General features: G+C 53.7%; 4 protein-coding genes and 1 pseudogene across 5 annotated transcripts; 2 read left to right on the top strand and 3 right to left on the bottom strand.

The window, feature by feature from the left end:
* Positions 1–178: 178 nt before the first annotated feature.
* On the top strand, positions 179–2,447 carry N7498_001599 (Zn(II)2Cys6 transcription factor; the record flags this gene model as incomplete). Its single annotated transcript, XM_058448661.1, has 3 exons — positions 179–1,231; positions 1,308–2,104; positions 2,186–2,447. The coding sequence occupies 3 exons, from the start codon at positions 179–181 to the stop codon at positions 2,445–2,447; spliced, it is 2,112 nt and encodes a 703-aa protein (XP_058311005.1).
* Positions 2,448–3,384: 937 nt separating this feature from the next.
* Positions 3,385–6,937, bottom strand: N7498_001598 (DEAD/DEAH box helicase; the record flags this gene model as incomplete). Its single annotated transcript, XM_058448660.1, has 3 exons — positions 3,385–3,900; positions 3,963–6,548; positions 6,620–6,937. The coding sequence occupies 3 exons, from the start codon at positions 6,935–6,937 to the stop codon at positions 3,385–3,387; spliced, it is 3,420 nt and encodes a 1,139-aa protein (XP_058311004.1).
* Positions 6,938–7,747: 810 nt separating this feature from the next.
* Positions 7,748–8,542, top strand: N7498_001597 (Trans-aconitate 2-methyltransferase; the record flags this gene model as incomplete). The annotated part of the gene is made up of 1 exon (XM_058448659.1): positions 7,748–8,542. One exon carries the CDS (start codon positions 7,748–7,750, stop codon positions 8,540–8,542), a length of 795 nt encoding a protein of 264 aa, XP_058311003.1.
* Positions 8,543–9,048: 506 nt separating this feature from the next.
* On the bottom strand, positions 9,049–11,696 carry N7498_001596 (Ran-binding domain-containing protein; the record flags this gene model as incomplete). The annotated part of the gene is made up of 6 exons (XM_058448658.1): positions 9,049–9,114; positions 9,181–9,482; positions 9,536–10,019; positions 10,079–10,267; positions 11,104–11,639; positions 11,660–11,696. The coding sequence occupies 6 exons, from the start codon at positions 11,694–11,696 to the stop codon at positions 9,049–9,051; spliced, it is 1,614 nt and encodes a 537-aa protein (XP_058311002.1).
* Positions 11,697–12,723: 1,027 nt separating this feature from the next.
* N7498_001595 lies at positions 12,724–13,863 on the bottom strand (annotated as a pseudogene). The gene is made up of 4 exons: positions 13,761–13,863; positions 13,262–13,591; positions 13,043–13,192; positions 12,724–12,973 (listed from the first exon to the last, which is right to left on the bottom strand). Coding segments are annotated over exons 1-4 (833 nt in total).
* Position 13,864: the final 1 nt, after the last annotated feature.

The following is a 13,864-nucleotide window of genomic DNA, read 5'->3' as shown; positions in this document are numbered from 1 at the left end:
CTCCCTTCCTCGGCCCTCCATGCTGGCTCCTACTGGCTTTCTTGGACTCGCTGTGTTCTTCTTCTGAGCGACGCCGGTGATCATGCAAGGCCGCGAAGCTTCATGCTAATTCACATGCGGGGGACATTCGCGCGGAGGTGAACGAACTATCGCCTCCCAGCCCTCAAAGAAATCCGCCATGGAGCAGTCGTATCAGCAGTCCCAGGCCGCCCTGACGGGCTTCCTCGATTCAATGCAGCAGGACTCGGGCGTGTCCGCCTACTCTCTCTTCGGTCCTACACAGTATCCCGAAAGCGTGGCGTTTTGGCATGATCCCTCCGTCGCGCCGGCCATCCCCATACCCGCTCCGCCCTACCCGCCCAAGCAGCCGACTCTCCTCCAACCCATCCCGGATCAGAAGAAACACAAGCGCACCCGCAGCGGTTGCTTCACCTGTCGCTCTCGCCGCATCAAATGCGATGAATCCCGCCCCGTCTGCGAGCGCTGCCGGAAAGGTGGCCGCGATTGCGTCTATCCGCCCCCCAATGCGACCTCATCCAAGGCGGGCGCCCGGGCCTCGGTCAAATCGCGTGGTGCGTATCCGCCGTCGCAAGGGAGTGACTCCTCCGGCAAGGTCGAGACCGGAGACCGCAGCCCGCTTGAGCCGATCATCGATGAGGAAGAGTTCGACAGCGCCAGCGGGCTGGGATCGCGACCATCGCCCACGAGTGGCACGGGTAGCTCCCGCCCCGACCTGTACAGGACGCAGAGCGGGCAGTCGCTGCAGAAACGCAGCTTGAAGTCCGTCTCGGAGTCCGGCTCTTTCAACCTGGAGCCAAGCAGCTCACCCTCGACCGAGTCGTCGCGCTTCGAGTCAGTGAGTGTGCGGTCGGCCAGTATCGGGCATTCGACCGTAGAATTGCTCAACTCGGCTCGCCTGCCAGAGGATGTACGCTTTTACCTCAATTTTCATCAGGAATTCATTTCTCATGAGCATTTCTTCTTGAGGCGTAACAGCGCTCGCTTCATCCAACACAGCATCATTGAACTTGCCTTGCAGTATGAGCCATTACTCTACGCGCTCGTGGGCTTTGCGGCGTATCTTCACACCTTGCAGACCCCTGGTGGGAAGCTGTATACTTTCCTCAAATACTATAATAAAGCGTTGACTCTTTTACGGAAATCCCTCGGTTCGGGAGAAGAGCATAGCGAGGCAACGTTATGCACAGTCCTCGTTCTGACCACCTTCGAGGTATCGTTCTATTCCATTCGCCTTTTCGCGACTCTCTGATCGATTTTGGGCACGCTCTGACCGTCTTTCCCTACAGGAATACATCGGAGATTGGGTCAACCTGATCGACCACCATCAAGCAGCACACGCGTTGATGCGGGAATTGCTTACCCCTGAATCATCCAACCTAGTCGATTTACATACCCACATTTTCCTCTGGTACGCACGATTTGACGTGGTGGCCGGCATTTTGGCAGGTACCGAGGCGGTCCTCAGCCGAGACTGGTACATGGTCAAGGAACAATACGACTTGGAGCAGGCAGCCCTTTACCCGGATGACGCGTGCAAGCAATTTTCATTGGTAGCATCCATCAATCGTCGCTTTGGTCTGGATATGGCCTCACTCTACGCAAAATTATCGCAGGGCTTGATCCCACTTGATGAGTTTGTCACCCGAAATGAGCAGCTAGGCCAGACGCTCGAGCGCGCAAAGGACATCATGCGCACCTTCGATGACTCTGAATACATCGTGCGCTCTTATCCGAACAAGCAACCCTTGACAGAAGACGACGTCGTGGACCCTTACGTACCTGGCCGGATACACCAGGGTGAAATGTGGGATGCTAATTTCATCTGGATCGATCTTCTATCCACCGAGACCATGCACAAGTATCAAACGATGCTCGTGTTGAAGCAACCGATGCTGGAAGACCTGGGCAAGCTCGCCTACCAACAGTGTCAGCTTGTCGAAACCATTGAACGCTGGCCGGACAGGGGAACTGGGTTTTATGTTGGGTTCAAAAATTGCATTGGTATCACCAGCATGTTCTTGCCCAAGAATGACAAATACTGCATGTGGTCGAGGCGCAAGATTGCCATGATGGAACAGAATGGGTGAGCCGTACCGCAGCAAACCTGATATCTCTTGGATATTAGCTAGGAAAGAGAAAATGCTAACCTCTTTCTCCATCTCAGATATATCATCAATCCCCGATTCCGCACCGCTCTCGCCGCCATCTGGAAAATCCCCGAAGTCGTGCATTGGTGGCTTCCGAACGATGAAGGCTACTCAGATCTCCTCCGCGAGATTCGCGCGATGACCGAAGAACGCACGAACCAGCCCCGCGACGATTTCCGTGAGAATGTGCGCGACATGAAAGGGATGTTCTGGAAACTGAACCTCGACGACCCCGAAGACGAGCAAAGCCCTTCAAGCAGCCACAACAGTTTCCAGTGAAGGATCATAAGATATACAACCTCGCTATTTCTGCTCGGGTGACCGTGGCCTGACCCGATTGCATACTTCCAGTCGTGGATGACCTGTCCGTCTTAGGCATTGACGCCTGGCCGCGTCATAATCCGCGAGCCTGGTCCAACAATCTTGCCTGATATGCACACAGTTGGCGGCAGTTCAAGCTTACGCCACAATCCAACATCACTGTGCCCTACCTAGGGGAGTCAGTCTACGCAAGTTGACAGGTCATCCTTCGCTTCATCCGTGCGGCTATGAGTAACTATTTTTACTACTCAAGCTACACCCACCTCTATCCATGTCTATGGTCATCCACTCACCGCTGCGACCGGACGACGTCAAACTGTCGAATCAAGAAGAATATAACTAAGCGCAGCATCACCGGCGCACCTGGGAGACTGCCTTGTGTCCTCGGTCTTCATTCCCTACCGGTTTCTATCACGCACTCCTGATCGTCCCCGTGTTGATCGCTCCATCTCCCACCGTCTCCCTATCCACCCACCGATATACACCCGCCAATCCCCTCAATATCCCAATCTTTTTTCTACCTTTGATTCCTTCCCTGGATTTCTATGACCTTCTTTCAGCCACGACTTGATGTGTAAATTTCTTAGACCTATACCCAGTTGCTACGCAGTTGCACAGACATCTACGGCTACGCCGTTGAACATGGACAGAAACTATTGAATATCAGTTTCTTCTGGCTCTTTTCATTTCATTATCTAGGTAGATTCCGTGGTGTCATTATATGCGCTTTCATCTCGACATTTAGCTAGAGCGTCATCATGGATGCATATAGAGACCACCAGGCCACGGAAAGATACGCAAGGCCAGCGAGTGCAGAGTACAAGGGTACCAACGGTATCAAGTTCCTGGAGCCGTTGACCAGCCCGGCTGTTCACGGTGCCATGTACGTACAAAACTACAAGTCCCCCTCTATCGGCCGACTCTGCTCCCCATCTGGACTACACCCCGCTTTCCACGGGACTTCCTCGGCCCTGACGACCGTCTCCAGGCCGCCAGCTAGCTCACCCGCACCGCCAACGCCGAAACCCTCTCCTTCGACATCCTCGCCCCACGGCAGGCCGTCCACGTCCACGTCCCACGCAAGCAGACACCGCAGGATGACGCCGGCGCCGGCCTTGCTCATGACGACGTTCATCTCCTTGCACCGCTCGTCGCACACACACTCCACGCATCCCTGCGGCGAGAGACACGCGCAAGCCTCGATGCGCGCCACCGCGCGGCAGAGCAGCAGGCCGACGAACTCGAATGCCTTGGCCGCGATGCCGGAGCCGCAGGAGCCGCCCTTGGCGTCGTAGAAGGTCAGACGAGCGGGGCGCTGGCGCGACGGCGGCTGCAGGATCTTCTGGAGATCCGCGTCGGACAGGGAATCGGTGGCGCGGCGGAGGGGCCGGCCGAGTTCCTTCTTGGCGACCTTGCACTCGGTTCGGACGTCGCCGGGGGAGGAGATGACGAAGGATGGAAGGAGGAGAGGACGGCGTGCTCGGCGGCGTGGATGGCAGCGGCGATGTTGAGCCGGTGCGATTGCAGGATCTCGATGGCGCGGCTGGGCACGTCGAGCCACATGCCCTTGGTCAGGAGGTCGATGGGCGGGTTATCGACGGCGACGGCGTCGAGCACGCGGCCACGCTTGTCGATCTTGAAGAAGCCGTATACGACGGCGTGGATCTGGACGGAGCCGAAGAAGGCGCGGGAAGCGTTCGGGTCGGAGCCGACGGACCGCATGGTTTCCGTTTCGATCGGGTCGATGTCTGTGAAATCGCGCTGCATCGTGCTCCAGTCGACGTGGACGCGGACGACGCGCGCAAAGTGGCGTTCTGGGTTGAGTTCTTGTACGAGATACGTCTGGCCCTGGTGAAGGAAGATGCCACCCTCGTATATGGTGAAGAATGCGCGCGATGCTTCGACTTCTTCGAGGACGACGTTGCGGTTGTTCGTCGTGTCGATGACTGCAAAGTGCTGGTCCTCGGTATCGCGGATTGAGATGCAACGGGACGGCTGTGGTCGGAACCGCTCGTGGCAGTGATAGAACCCCATGCTATCCTTGACCAGGCGTGTTGCCGTAAGCGCGAAGATTTGCTCGCCAAAGTAGATGCTGTCTTCGTCTGGGCGGATAGGCATCTCGAATGCCGCGCACTGGACGTGGCCTTCCAGAATAAGCTCATTGGCTAGGTCAATCTGCAGCTCACAATTCGGCCGCGTGAAGATCTCGTCTGGGTTCTGCATGTAGTGCTGGTCGGTGGGATACCGGTCTCCGACAAGCACAGACAGCGAGTCTTTGTTGCGCCGTCCGGCTCGGCCACTTTGCTGACGCAAATTGGATATCGAGTAGGGAAAGCCTAGGGTGATCACTGCATCGAGAGATCCAATATCAACGCCCAGTTCCAGGGCATTTGTTGCAACAATTCCCATTAGTTTGCCTTCGAACATTTCTTTCTCGATTCGTCGTCGGTCTTGAGGGCTGTATCCGCCACGGTAACCCATAACCATCTTGCCGATCTCTGGCCTCTCAAGTGCTTGGAATTCGTTCCGAACTGCTTGTAGGAGAATCTCACAGAGCTTTCTGATCCGGCAGAAAGCAATCACTCTCACTCCTCGAAGAACCAATTGGCAAAACAGACGCGCAGTCTCAGCAACGCTATCACCGCGTCCTGAGGTTGGGTCGGCTGGGTCCTTGAATGGGGTATTCCAGCAAATGAACTCTTTGCGGCCCGACGGAGACCCGTCAAAATCAATCAACCTGACGTCTTGCACGCCGAAGATAGATTTCATGTGTTCCTCGGGGTTTGCAACAGTAGCAGAGCATGAGATAAACTTGACGTGTCGGTTTCCCACCGCAGCACAGATTCGCCGGAGTCGTCTCATGACCAAGGCAACGTGAGATCCGAACAATCCGTTATAGACATGAAGTTCATCAACAACCACGAACTTCAGATTTTTCAGGTAAGTACGCCAGGCATTTTCTTGTGGTAAGATAGTTATGTGTAGCATGTCAGGATTCGTGAAGATGATCCGCGCCTCGTCACGAATGAGGTTTCGGCTCGCAAATGGTGTGTCTCCGTCAAAGGTTTCCACCATCGTATGCTGGAGTCCGTTCATATACTGAAGGAGATCCATCATACTTCGCCGTTGGTCTTGTGCCAACGCTTTGGTCGGGAATATGTACATGCCCCTGCTATCAGGTTCTTTTTCCAGCTCATGGAGCATGGGGATCTGGTAGATGAGGGACTTGCCCGAGCTTGTCGAAGTAGACACGATCACATTATGTCCCTCGTATAAGTGATTGATCGCTTCGGCCTGGTGAGAATAGAGCTGGGTGATGCTTTTGGTATTGTACAAGGCATTTACCAGGTCCTGCGACAGCTGGAACGTCAGGTCACCGTAGACAGGAGTCTGAGCATCAAACACTCGATGACCCTCCGGGACAATCTGGGCATGATACCACTCCATCTCCCGAATTTCCGCAATTATCTCAGCGATTGACTTGCGCTCTTTGGGAATCGTGGCCGGGGCCTTTGCTACCGCCGGGCTGGTCACTCCATTTCCAGGTGGCGTCGGTAGGAATGTGTCTTTCTCTTGTTCCAAAATCTCGACTGGGTCGGTACCTTGGTCTTCACACTGTATGAGGAAGGCATGAATGGCATCTGTGAATTTATTGTTGCGCTTCTCGATCAGACCCAGCATTTGCTTCTGACTGTAGACCGGCATTTTCAGGTCTTCATCCTTCATCCGTCGCACCGGTTTAGATGGCTCGCCAGTTTTCGGATGCGGCACCTCCCGCTTGAGATCACCGTCGACAAATTCGAATAGAAGGACATCTCGTCGTAATCCCGAATGGTCTCCGCCATCCTCTGAGCTGGGCATTCGAAGATCCTCCTCTGTCCACAGACCACGTCGATTCCGACCATGGTCTGTCAAGTCCTTTTCTCCGGCTGTCATCACCTCCAAGCGCGCTTCGTCCACGTATTCAAATCGCACCGCCCGCGGGACTAGCACCTTCACTCTCGCGACATCCTCGACAGTGAGATCTTGTCCCTTCCCAAGCTGGGCCTGCACAGCTTGCTTGATATTGTCAAATGTAGTAGCGAAATGTTTGCGCGTGCAACAAAAAGTGTACACGAGATTCAAAGCACGGTGGGTCTGCGACAGGCGCTTGAAGGCGTCGGGCCATGGCGCGGATGGGGTCCTCTTTTTGCGGCTTTGGGATGCGGAGTTGAAGCAGTCGATTTCTTCCTTCCATTCGCCTTGTTCTTCTTGGGCTGTGATGTCTCTGGCTCCTGGTCATGAGGCGTATCATGTGAGGAACGGGCTCCTGCAGATTCGACAGCGACGTCTGGAGGCGGCGCGTTCGAGGATAGGGTCGCGGCCGGGTCAAGGGACCGAGAGTCTTCATCAGGGATATTTTTTCGTTTCAGTGGATTCTGTGCTTTTTCCAATGAGGATTCTGTCATTTTGACGCTCCATCGCGGTCTTTTGCGCGGCGAATGTCTACAGCGAGGAACCAAGCGACTCGGCGAAGCAGGAAAACGCGAGGTCACGTGCATAATATAACCCAAACTGGTAGGTGATCGAGATCTGTAGTCCAAAGCGAGTGGAAATGGATTTATCACTAATCGAAGGGAATCCAGTCATATCAAACTTGCTAGATTAATTACTACGAGCGCATATTTGCTAGAGAGCGAAAAGGACAAATCTATGCACCACTTGACCTGATCTACTCCTCCCTAGATGAGACTGAGATAGATGAAGAGAAACTGAGAACAATTCAACAATACAACGGAGTGGGCATGTCATTGTTCCATTCAAATTGGAATTGGTTCTGCGTCGTCATTCTGTTAAGTAACTACCTCCGATGGTGTAAACCGTTAACGCCTTGCTTATGCCCGCCACTCCCGATCATCGGCGGTTTTGCGCCGATCGCTCATGTCCATTGGAGAAGCATTCAATTGAGTATAGCTTGTCGGATTGGCCAGTTGTGAGGATTTCCAAGTGGATGAATCAATCCAAAGAAATGCCGACTTAGGCGTCCTGCTGAACGACTCAGTTCGGCCCTTGCGACCCCCACGAGCGCGCTCAGCCTTCTCACCCACATCACCCCTCAAGCGGCCCTATATATTCGACATATCCTCGACTCCTCTTCCATCAGACCATGAGATAAGAGGCTACTTCCTCTCAAGATGTCCTGCACTATTCAATCCTCGGCCAGAAGATTGTTCCTCTCGCAAAGAGCTTTCCCCGCATGCTCCATCGCCCCTAGAGCAATGTCCACCGAAGCGAAGCACCTCCACGACTGGAGCGCAACGCAGTATCTCAAGTTCAAGGATGAGCGCACCCAGCCAGCACGCGATCTTCTATCGCGAGTTCCCCTTCAGGCCCCCAAACGCGTGGTAGACCTGGGCTGTGGCCCGGGGAATTCAACCGCCGTCCTAGAGTCGCGCTATCCCAACGCTGAGCTGAAGGGGATCGACTCGTCCCCAGACATGATCCAGAAGGCAAGATCGACCCTTCCACACCTCGAGTTTACTGTGGAAGATTTGAATACCTACTCGCCATCATCACCCGTTGATCTGTTCTACTCCAACGCCGTCTTCCAGTGGCTCGGAAAGGAACGGCGGATTGAAGTCATCAAGCGATTGATGGGAACGCAGCCGTCTGGCGGCGCGTTTGCCCTCCAAGTCCCCGATAATCTCGACGAGCCGTCCCATGCTCTGATGCGTGAGACTGCACAGTCCGGCCCCTGGGCGACAACTCTGGAGACTGTTGGGCGTGAGACCTTCCAGTCGCCACAGGACATCTACGATCAGCTCAAGCCTCTTTGTTCAGAGGTCAATATCTTTCATACGAGCTACTATCACTCCCTTGAAAATCACGAAGCCATCATCGAATGGGTCAAGGGGACAGGGTTGCGGCCTTATTTGGATCCCTTGCAGCCGCAGGAGAAGACTGGGTTCCTGGGTGACTATCTGAAGCGCTTGAAAGAAGCCTATCCTTCGTCGGTTGACGGAAGAGTCTTGCTGCGCTATCCGCGACTCTTTGTGGTTGCCATTAAGAATTGATCTCAAGCCTAGGCTAGGGACGTTGCTCAATGTACTATTTCAGTCGTCTGGCATATTTTCAGTTACGATAAACAAGGCGTATAGTGAATTTTTAAAGTGGCTGGGCCAAATGCAACAGTCAACACTGTCAGTCCACTCACAAATACGCAAACTGTAAATGCGAATTTCGGAATGCACGTTGGAGATGAAGGGGATCCGGGGTAACCGGGGAAGGGACTCCGCCGTATAAGCAACCATCGCAGCGACAATCGGATGAAAGCAGGATGCAGATCCAATTGGGAACCTCGGGATGGAATACAGCATACGTACCAGACGAGAGTACGATCTTCTACTTGCAGTTCCTGCGCCAAAACCCTGATAAGTACTTGAACATGTGAATTCATGATCGCTAATAATCAAACATGGCTTCGCAGAACGTGACCACAAAACTCCAGATCTCCAGATGTACTCGACCTCTTGTACTCTTCCCGGTTCTTTAGCCCACATCGTCTTCTGTATCCTCGACTTCAAGCCTTCTCCAATAGATCTCCAATGACCTCGTAGAGCTCTTTCGCGTAAGCTTCATTGCCAGTCTAGGGGACAAAGTTAGCACGTCCATTCTGCAGAATTCATGGGAAGACAAGAGCGTCATGACTGACTCGTAGCAATAAAGGAACAGTCTTCCCATCCTCCATACTGGCCAACAGAATCTGCTTGCTTTCTGGGGCATTGTTGTGGGCATCACCGTAGTTCATGCCCTTGAAAATCGGGCTGTTCAGCATCACTCGCAAAGCACCATCGGCACGCATGATCATGCGACCAGTAGTCTTGCCACTAGCGTTCTCACGGACGTTGACCTTGAAGGTACCGATCCCACGCTCCTTCCACTCTTTGTTCGAGAAATGGAAAAGCTTAGCTTTGCAGGTGAAAATGGTAGACTCTTGTTCCTCGCCGGTTTCGACTATGGCAAGTTAGTACAGCAATCAGGCGGAGGCAAGAGCCCAGGTCACTTACTTGTCTGCTCGTAGAAACGTTCATCGGTCTTCTCTGCCTCGAACGTGCTCGTCTCCTCTTCGTCGTTGTCGCTGCCCTCTTCATCGGATTCTTCAGCGCCGATGGCCTTGGGCTTGGACTCGCCGAGAGTGGCTGGGGCATTAGAAGACGCAAAGCTGCTCAAGCCGCCAGCTTTCCCAGCAGCACCAAAACCACCACCAACTCCCGCGAATCCACTTCCAAGAGCACCGAATCCAGATGTTCCAGAGGCAGATGCGAAGCCTGACGATCCAGCACCGGCTGGCTTGAAGACAGAGGAAGTCGATGATCCAAGGGCACTGAATGGAGAGGTTTCGGAACCGGCAAAAGCAGACAAGCTAGACGATGCAAATGCCGAGGGTTGTGTGGTCTTCTGTGTGGATTCTTCAGTAGAGGCTGCTGGCTTTGCAAATGCAGCAAAAGGAGAGGCAGCGGCCGCCTTGCCAAATGCACTTGTGGCAAATCCCTAGAGAAGTGGTTAGAAGACAATAAAAGATAAAGTCATGGATAGATGAGTAAACGAACATTGTCAGTCTTCGTATCAGGCTCCTGTGAGTTGTCACGATGTCTCTTCTTCTCCGGTTCACCCTTGGCTGCGGAAGTTTCATCAGAGGGCTCAGTTTGAATAGGCTCTTGGGCCGCTTCGCCCAAAGCCTCCGACTTTTTCGAGCTCTCATCTTCGAGTTGCTCCCGGCTTCGCTTCTTCTTGGGGACCTTGGCTGATTCATCGTCCATGGCGTCAGACTGTTTGGGAGGAGGGGCGGAAGAGGGTTCAATCGAAGATTGTTCGGTGTCCTGTGATTGGGTGTTGGTATAATCATTCTTCTTATTGTCACTATCCGGCTCCTCGGCACTCTGGTCCTTGGGGCTGGGAAGATCTCCTGTGTCGGAATTCACATCTTGACCATCCTCAGAAGCGGAATACTCTTCCTCGGAACCAGAAGGGGTGAATATTGCCTCTATCTTGAAAATGAGGTTTTCTTCGTCCTCAAAGGGGTTGAGGAGTTTCTTTCTCCTATTCTTTTTTCTAGGTGTGATGGAGGCACCCGCTTCTGAGGAGGGTAATGAGGATTTATCCAGATGTTCGGCGGTCTCCGGGGAGGTCGCCAGTCCAGAGGTTTCGGATTCAGACACAGATTCAGGATCACTCACATTCTGAGCCGCAGAGCCATTGGCTGCATTGCTGGCCTGGTCAAAGTCCGACGGTACAGAGAGGTCCTGGGAATGGGTGTTGGTGTCATCTTCATCTTCATCGTGATTGTGTTTGTTGCTGGAAATGCCTGGTCCCTCGGTGCTGATGCCCTTCAGACTAACAGCGGATCCAGGGTCCGATTTCACGTTCTGATCCTTGGACTTCTCGGACTCTTTGGACTTCTCCAACTCACGGGACTTTGCAGCCACAGCACGTGCTAGGGACTCCAGCGCCTCATAATACTCATAGTCCTCGAGATCCAATAAATTTTCTGGAAGGGTCGACTCCGAGTCGGAATTCTTCTGGGCAGTATCCAGGGGGTGGCCACTTCGGGTTCCTGGGGTTCAGTTGCACTCACATTTTGTGATAGGGAACCGGAAATTCCATCCTTGTCCTTGACCGACTCGGTCTTCTTGGCCTCCTCCGGTGTGCATTCCCGCGATCGCTTCCGACTGTGGTCGCCGTTCTCGTTGGGGTCACCGTGGTCATCGCGCGACTCTTCGAAGGAGCGCTTTCGCCCGTTCATGGTCTGATCTCCGGCGGGCGTCGAATCGATTGAGGTTTCTTTGAGCTGTTTTCGAACGGGTCGCTCACCCCCATCGTTGTCCGAGGGCGGGGAGTGAGCTCCGCCGCTCACTGCGACAAGAAGAATGACAGTCAGCTCATGAACGAAAAGCCAAGAACCGCAGAAACAGAAGGCAGGATGAGGATGAATAGAATTGAATTGCGGATGGAAGCTGGGGGAGGTATAGATAAAACCCCGGTGACAGGAAGCGGTCGCCCAGCTGAGCGACCCGACCTGCCGACTCGGCCAAGCTGCTGTGCTCATTGCTCCGGGGTTTGCATGCGACACCGGAGTTTCCGCCACCGCAAGGACTCTTGAGCAGTGTGCCCCTGGAATAGGAGGAACTTACTTCCCGCCGCAGCCACCGGCTCGTCCGAGGACGCCATGGCACAGTCCTCGTGGCTCGAGGACGAACTTGTCGGAAGAGGTGGGTATGCCAGATACCCACTTAGAGGGGAGGTGTGAGACGAGAGACTGGAACGGTCAGATGAACTCGGTAAATAGGTGATTCAGCGCAGCCGAATCAGAGACGAGGTGGTTGTTGGGGTTGGGAGAGAAGAGGAAGAGGTTGGACAAGAAGAAGAGGAAGTGCGAATATAAGGGTCGTTGTTGTCGTGGACACCGCTCCGCCCCGCAGTGAATTGCGGCTTCAAAGTTGTCCGTCGGCACTGATTGGCTGCTTGCGTCGAGGACTGGCAGTCCAAGATTGGCTATGCGAAGAGTGAATTCCCAAAGGTTTATTCACTGCGCTTTGTACACACGTGCGAAAAGGTTTGGTCTTTCTACTACTGCATTGTGAGCCGCTATCATTGCGGATTTTGGCTACTACATATAGAGAAACCTCCCAACAGCCCTCGGGATTCGGTGGAAAGCTGCAGCACTTTCAATTTCATGTTGGTGCCTAAATTGAGTGGCCTGTCATGGCATATTTCTATTCTTATATACTCAACGGTATATTAGCCTAATAAGCCCGAAGCATTGCTTATCGGCCTATCGGAGCGGTCGCCAATGAACGTTGTAGTACTCAAGACCAATTGAGGTGTCTGATGTACAGAGTTGTAGACTGATGGGTGACTTGAGCTCCCAATGGCTGGCGAAGCAGGTCGTGCTTTGTTCTAGGTACGAATAAAAAGATGACTGCTCGATACCTTGGTATCATCTTGTTAGTGAATTTGAGTAGACGCTATTGCATCTGCCGTGGCTTCTCATCTAAGTCCAAGGTCGTTGCGGAGTTCAAAGAAACACGTTCAGATTTCGGCTGTGAAAGGTTGCTACTTAGACATAAGGTATGTATACATGTGCGCTGCAGGTTCATACGGGGGTTTCTTCAGGCGGTCCACGCGAGTCTGAAGCCCAACATGACTGGCCAAGGAATATCCTTGACCCATAAGAAAGCAAGACACCACTTGCAATCTAGCTGACGAAACAAAGACATCCAATCGCAATATAGAAAACAAAGAGCGGGTAGACCGCAATGCCCACGCGGTTCCGGAGAACTCCCGAACCACCCAAGATGCTGACTCCCGCAGCCAAGGACCATGCCACGAGGACAAGGTAAACGGGTATTCTGGCGACTGTAGGGAGACCAATGGCGCTAAGGAGAGCCGCAATAACCAGAGGGAAGAGCGTGTATCCGATGATGCAGACTGACTGGAAGAAGGAGCTGGAGAGTGAGTCGCAGTGTTAGTCAATTGCAATGAACCCCAGACAAGACAAACAGGCCCATACTCACATCTTGCCCCCCAGAAGTTTAATCTGGAGAGTAACGGCCGCTTCTCCAATCCAGACAATACAGAAGACTCCCGAGAACACCAGCGACGACTGGTCTCCCTTTGCGACGGACAGGAACAAGCTCAGAACCAAGCAGAAGATCAACGGGCCCCTACAAGCAAGAATTGTTAGTCCACTAGCCCAGTAGTTGATGGAGGAGGGGATCGTTTTGATTACGTACCACAAGTCCCAGTCGCGCAAGCCTTCACTCATACCACCCTGGAGGACCACGTCGGCATCCGGCCAGCGTCCCACGAGCCCGCGCAGGTTACGACCAAATCCAGAGACCTCGCCTCTCTCAGCAGCATCATTAATACCACCACCACCTCGCTGCATCATTCCTCCGAGCAGGTACTTGGGCCAAAGCACCTGGCGCATCTTTTCCCAGACGGCGACCAGGTCGCGCGACAGCGTGGCCCAAACGCTCTCGTCGATGGTATTCTGGTCGCGCGGCGGTCTTCGCCCGGAATGGAGGAGGTCAAGTAGTTCCCATAGCCGGATGCCCGGCCACCTCGTGAGCCGGAGTCAGATTCAATGTTGCCTCGGAGAGGGGCTGTGTCGGAGGTTTCGTGTAGGGGGTCGTCGGCCTCGATAGCTGAAGGGACACACAGGTTGTTAGTAAGACAAGTCCAGCCAGGGCGAGTGAGTGATTGGAGAAACAAAAGATTAGAGGATAGTACTCACCATCATCAGCCTCAATCAGATCATCATCCAGGAACGATTCATCGTCGTGCAGGTCGCGATGGGAATGGCCCGGCTGCACGCTAGCCATGATGTCTTGGCG

Source organism: Penicillium cinerascens (genome assembly GCF_028974065.1).
Source record: "Penicillium cinerascens strain IBT 15544 chromosome Unknown contig_1_segment0_segment0, whole genome shotgun sequence".
Taxonomy (NCBI): domain Eukaryota; kingdom Fungi; phylum Ascomycota; class Eurotiomycetes; order Eurotiales; family Aspergillaceae; genus Penicillium; species Penicillium cinerascens.
Note: the sequence above shows the minus strand (reverse complement) of the source record. Positions and strands in the feature narration are given on the sequence as shown.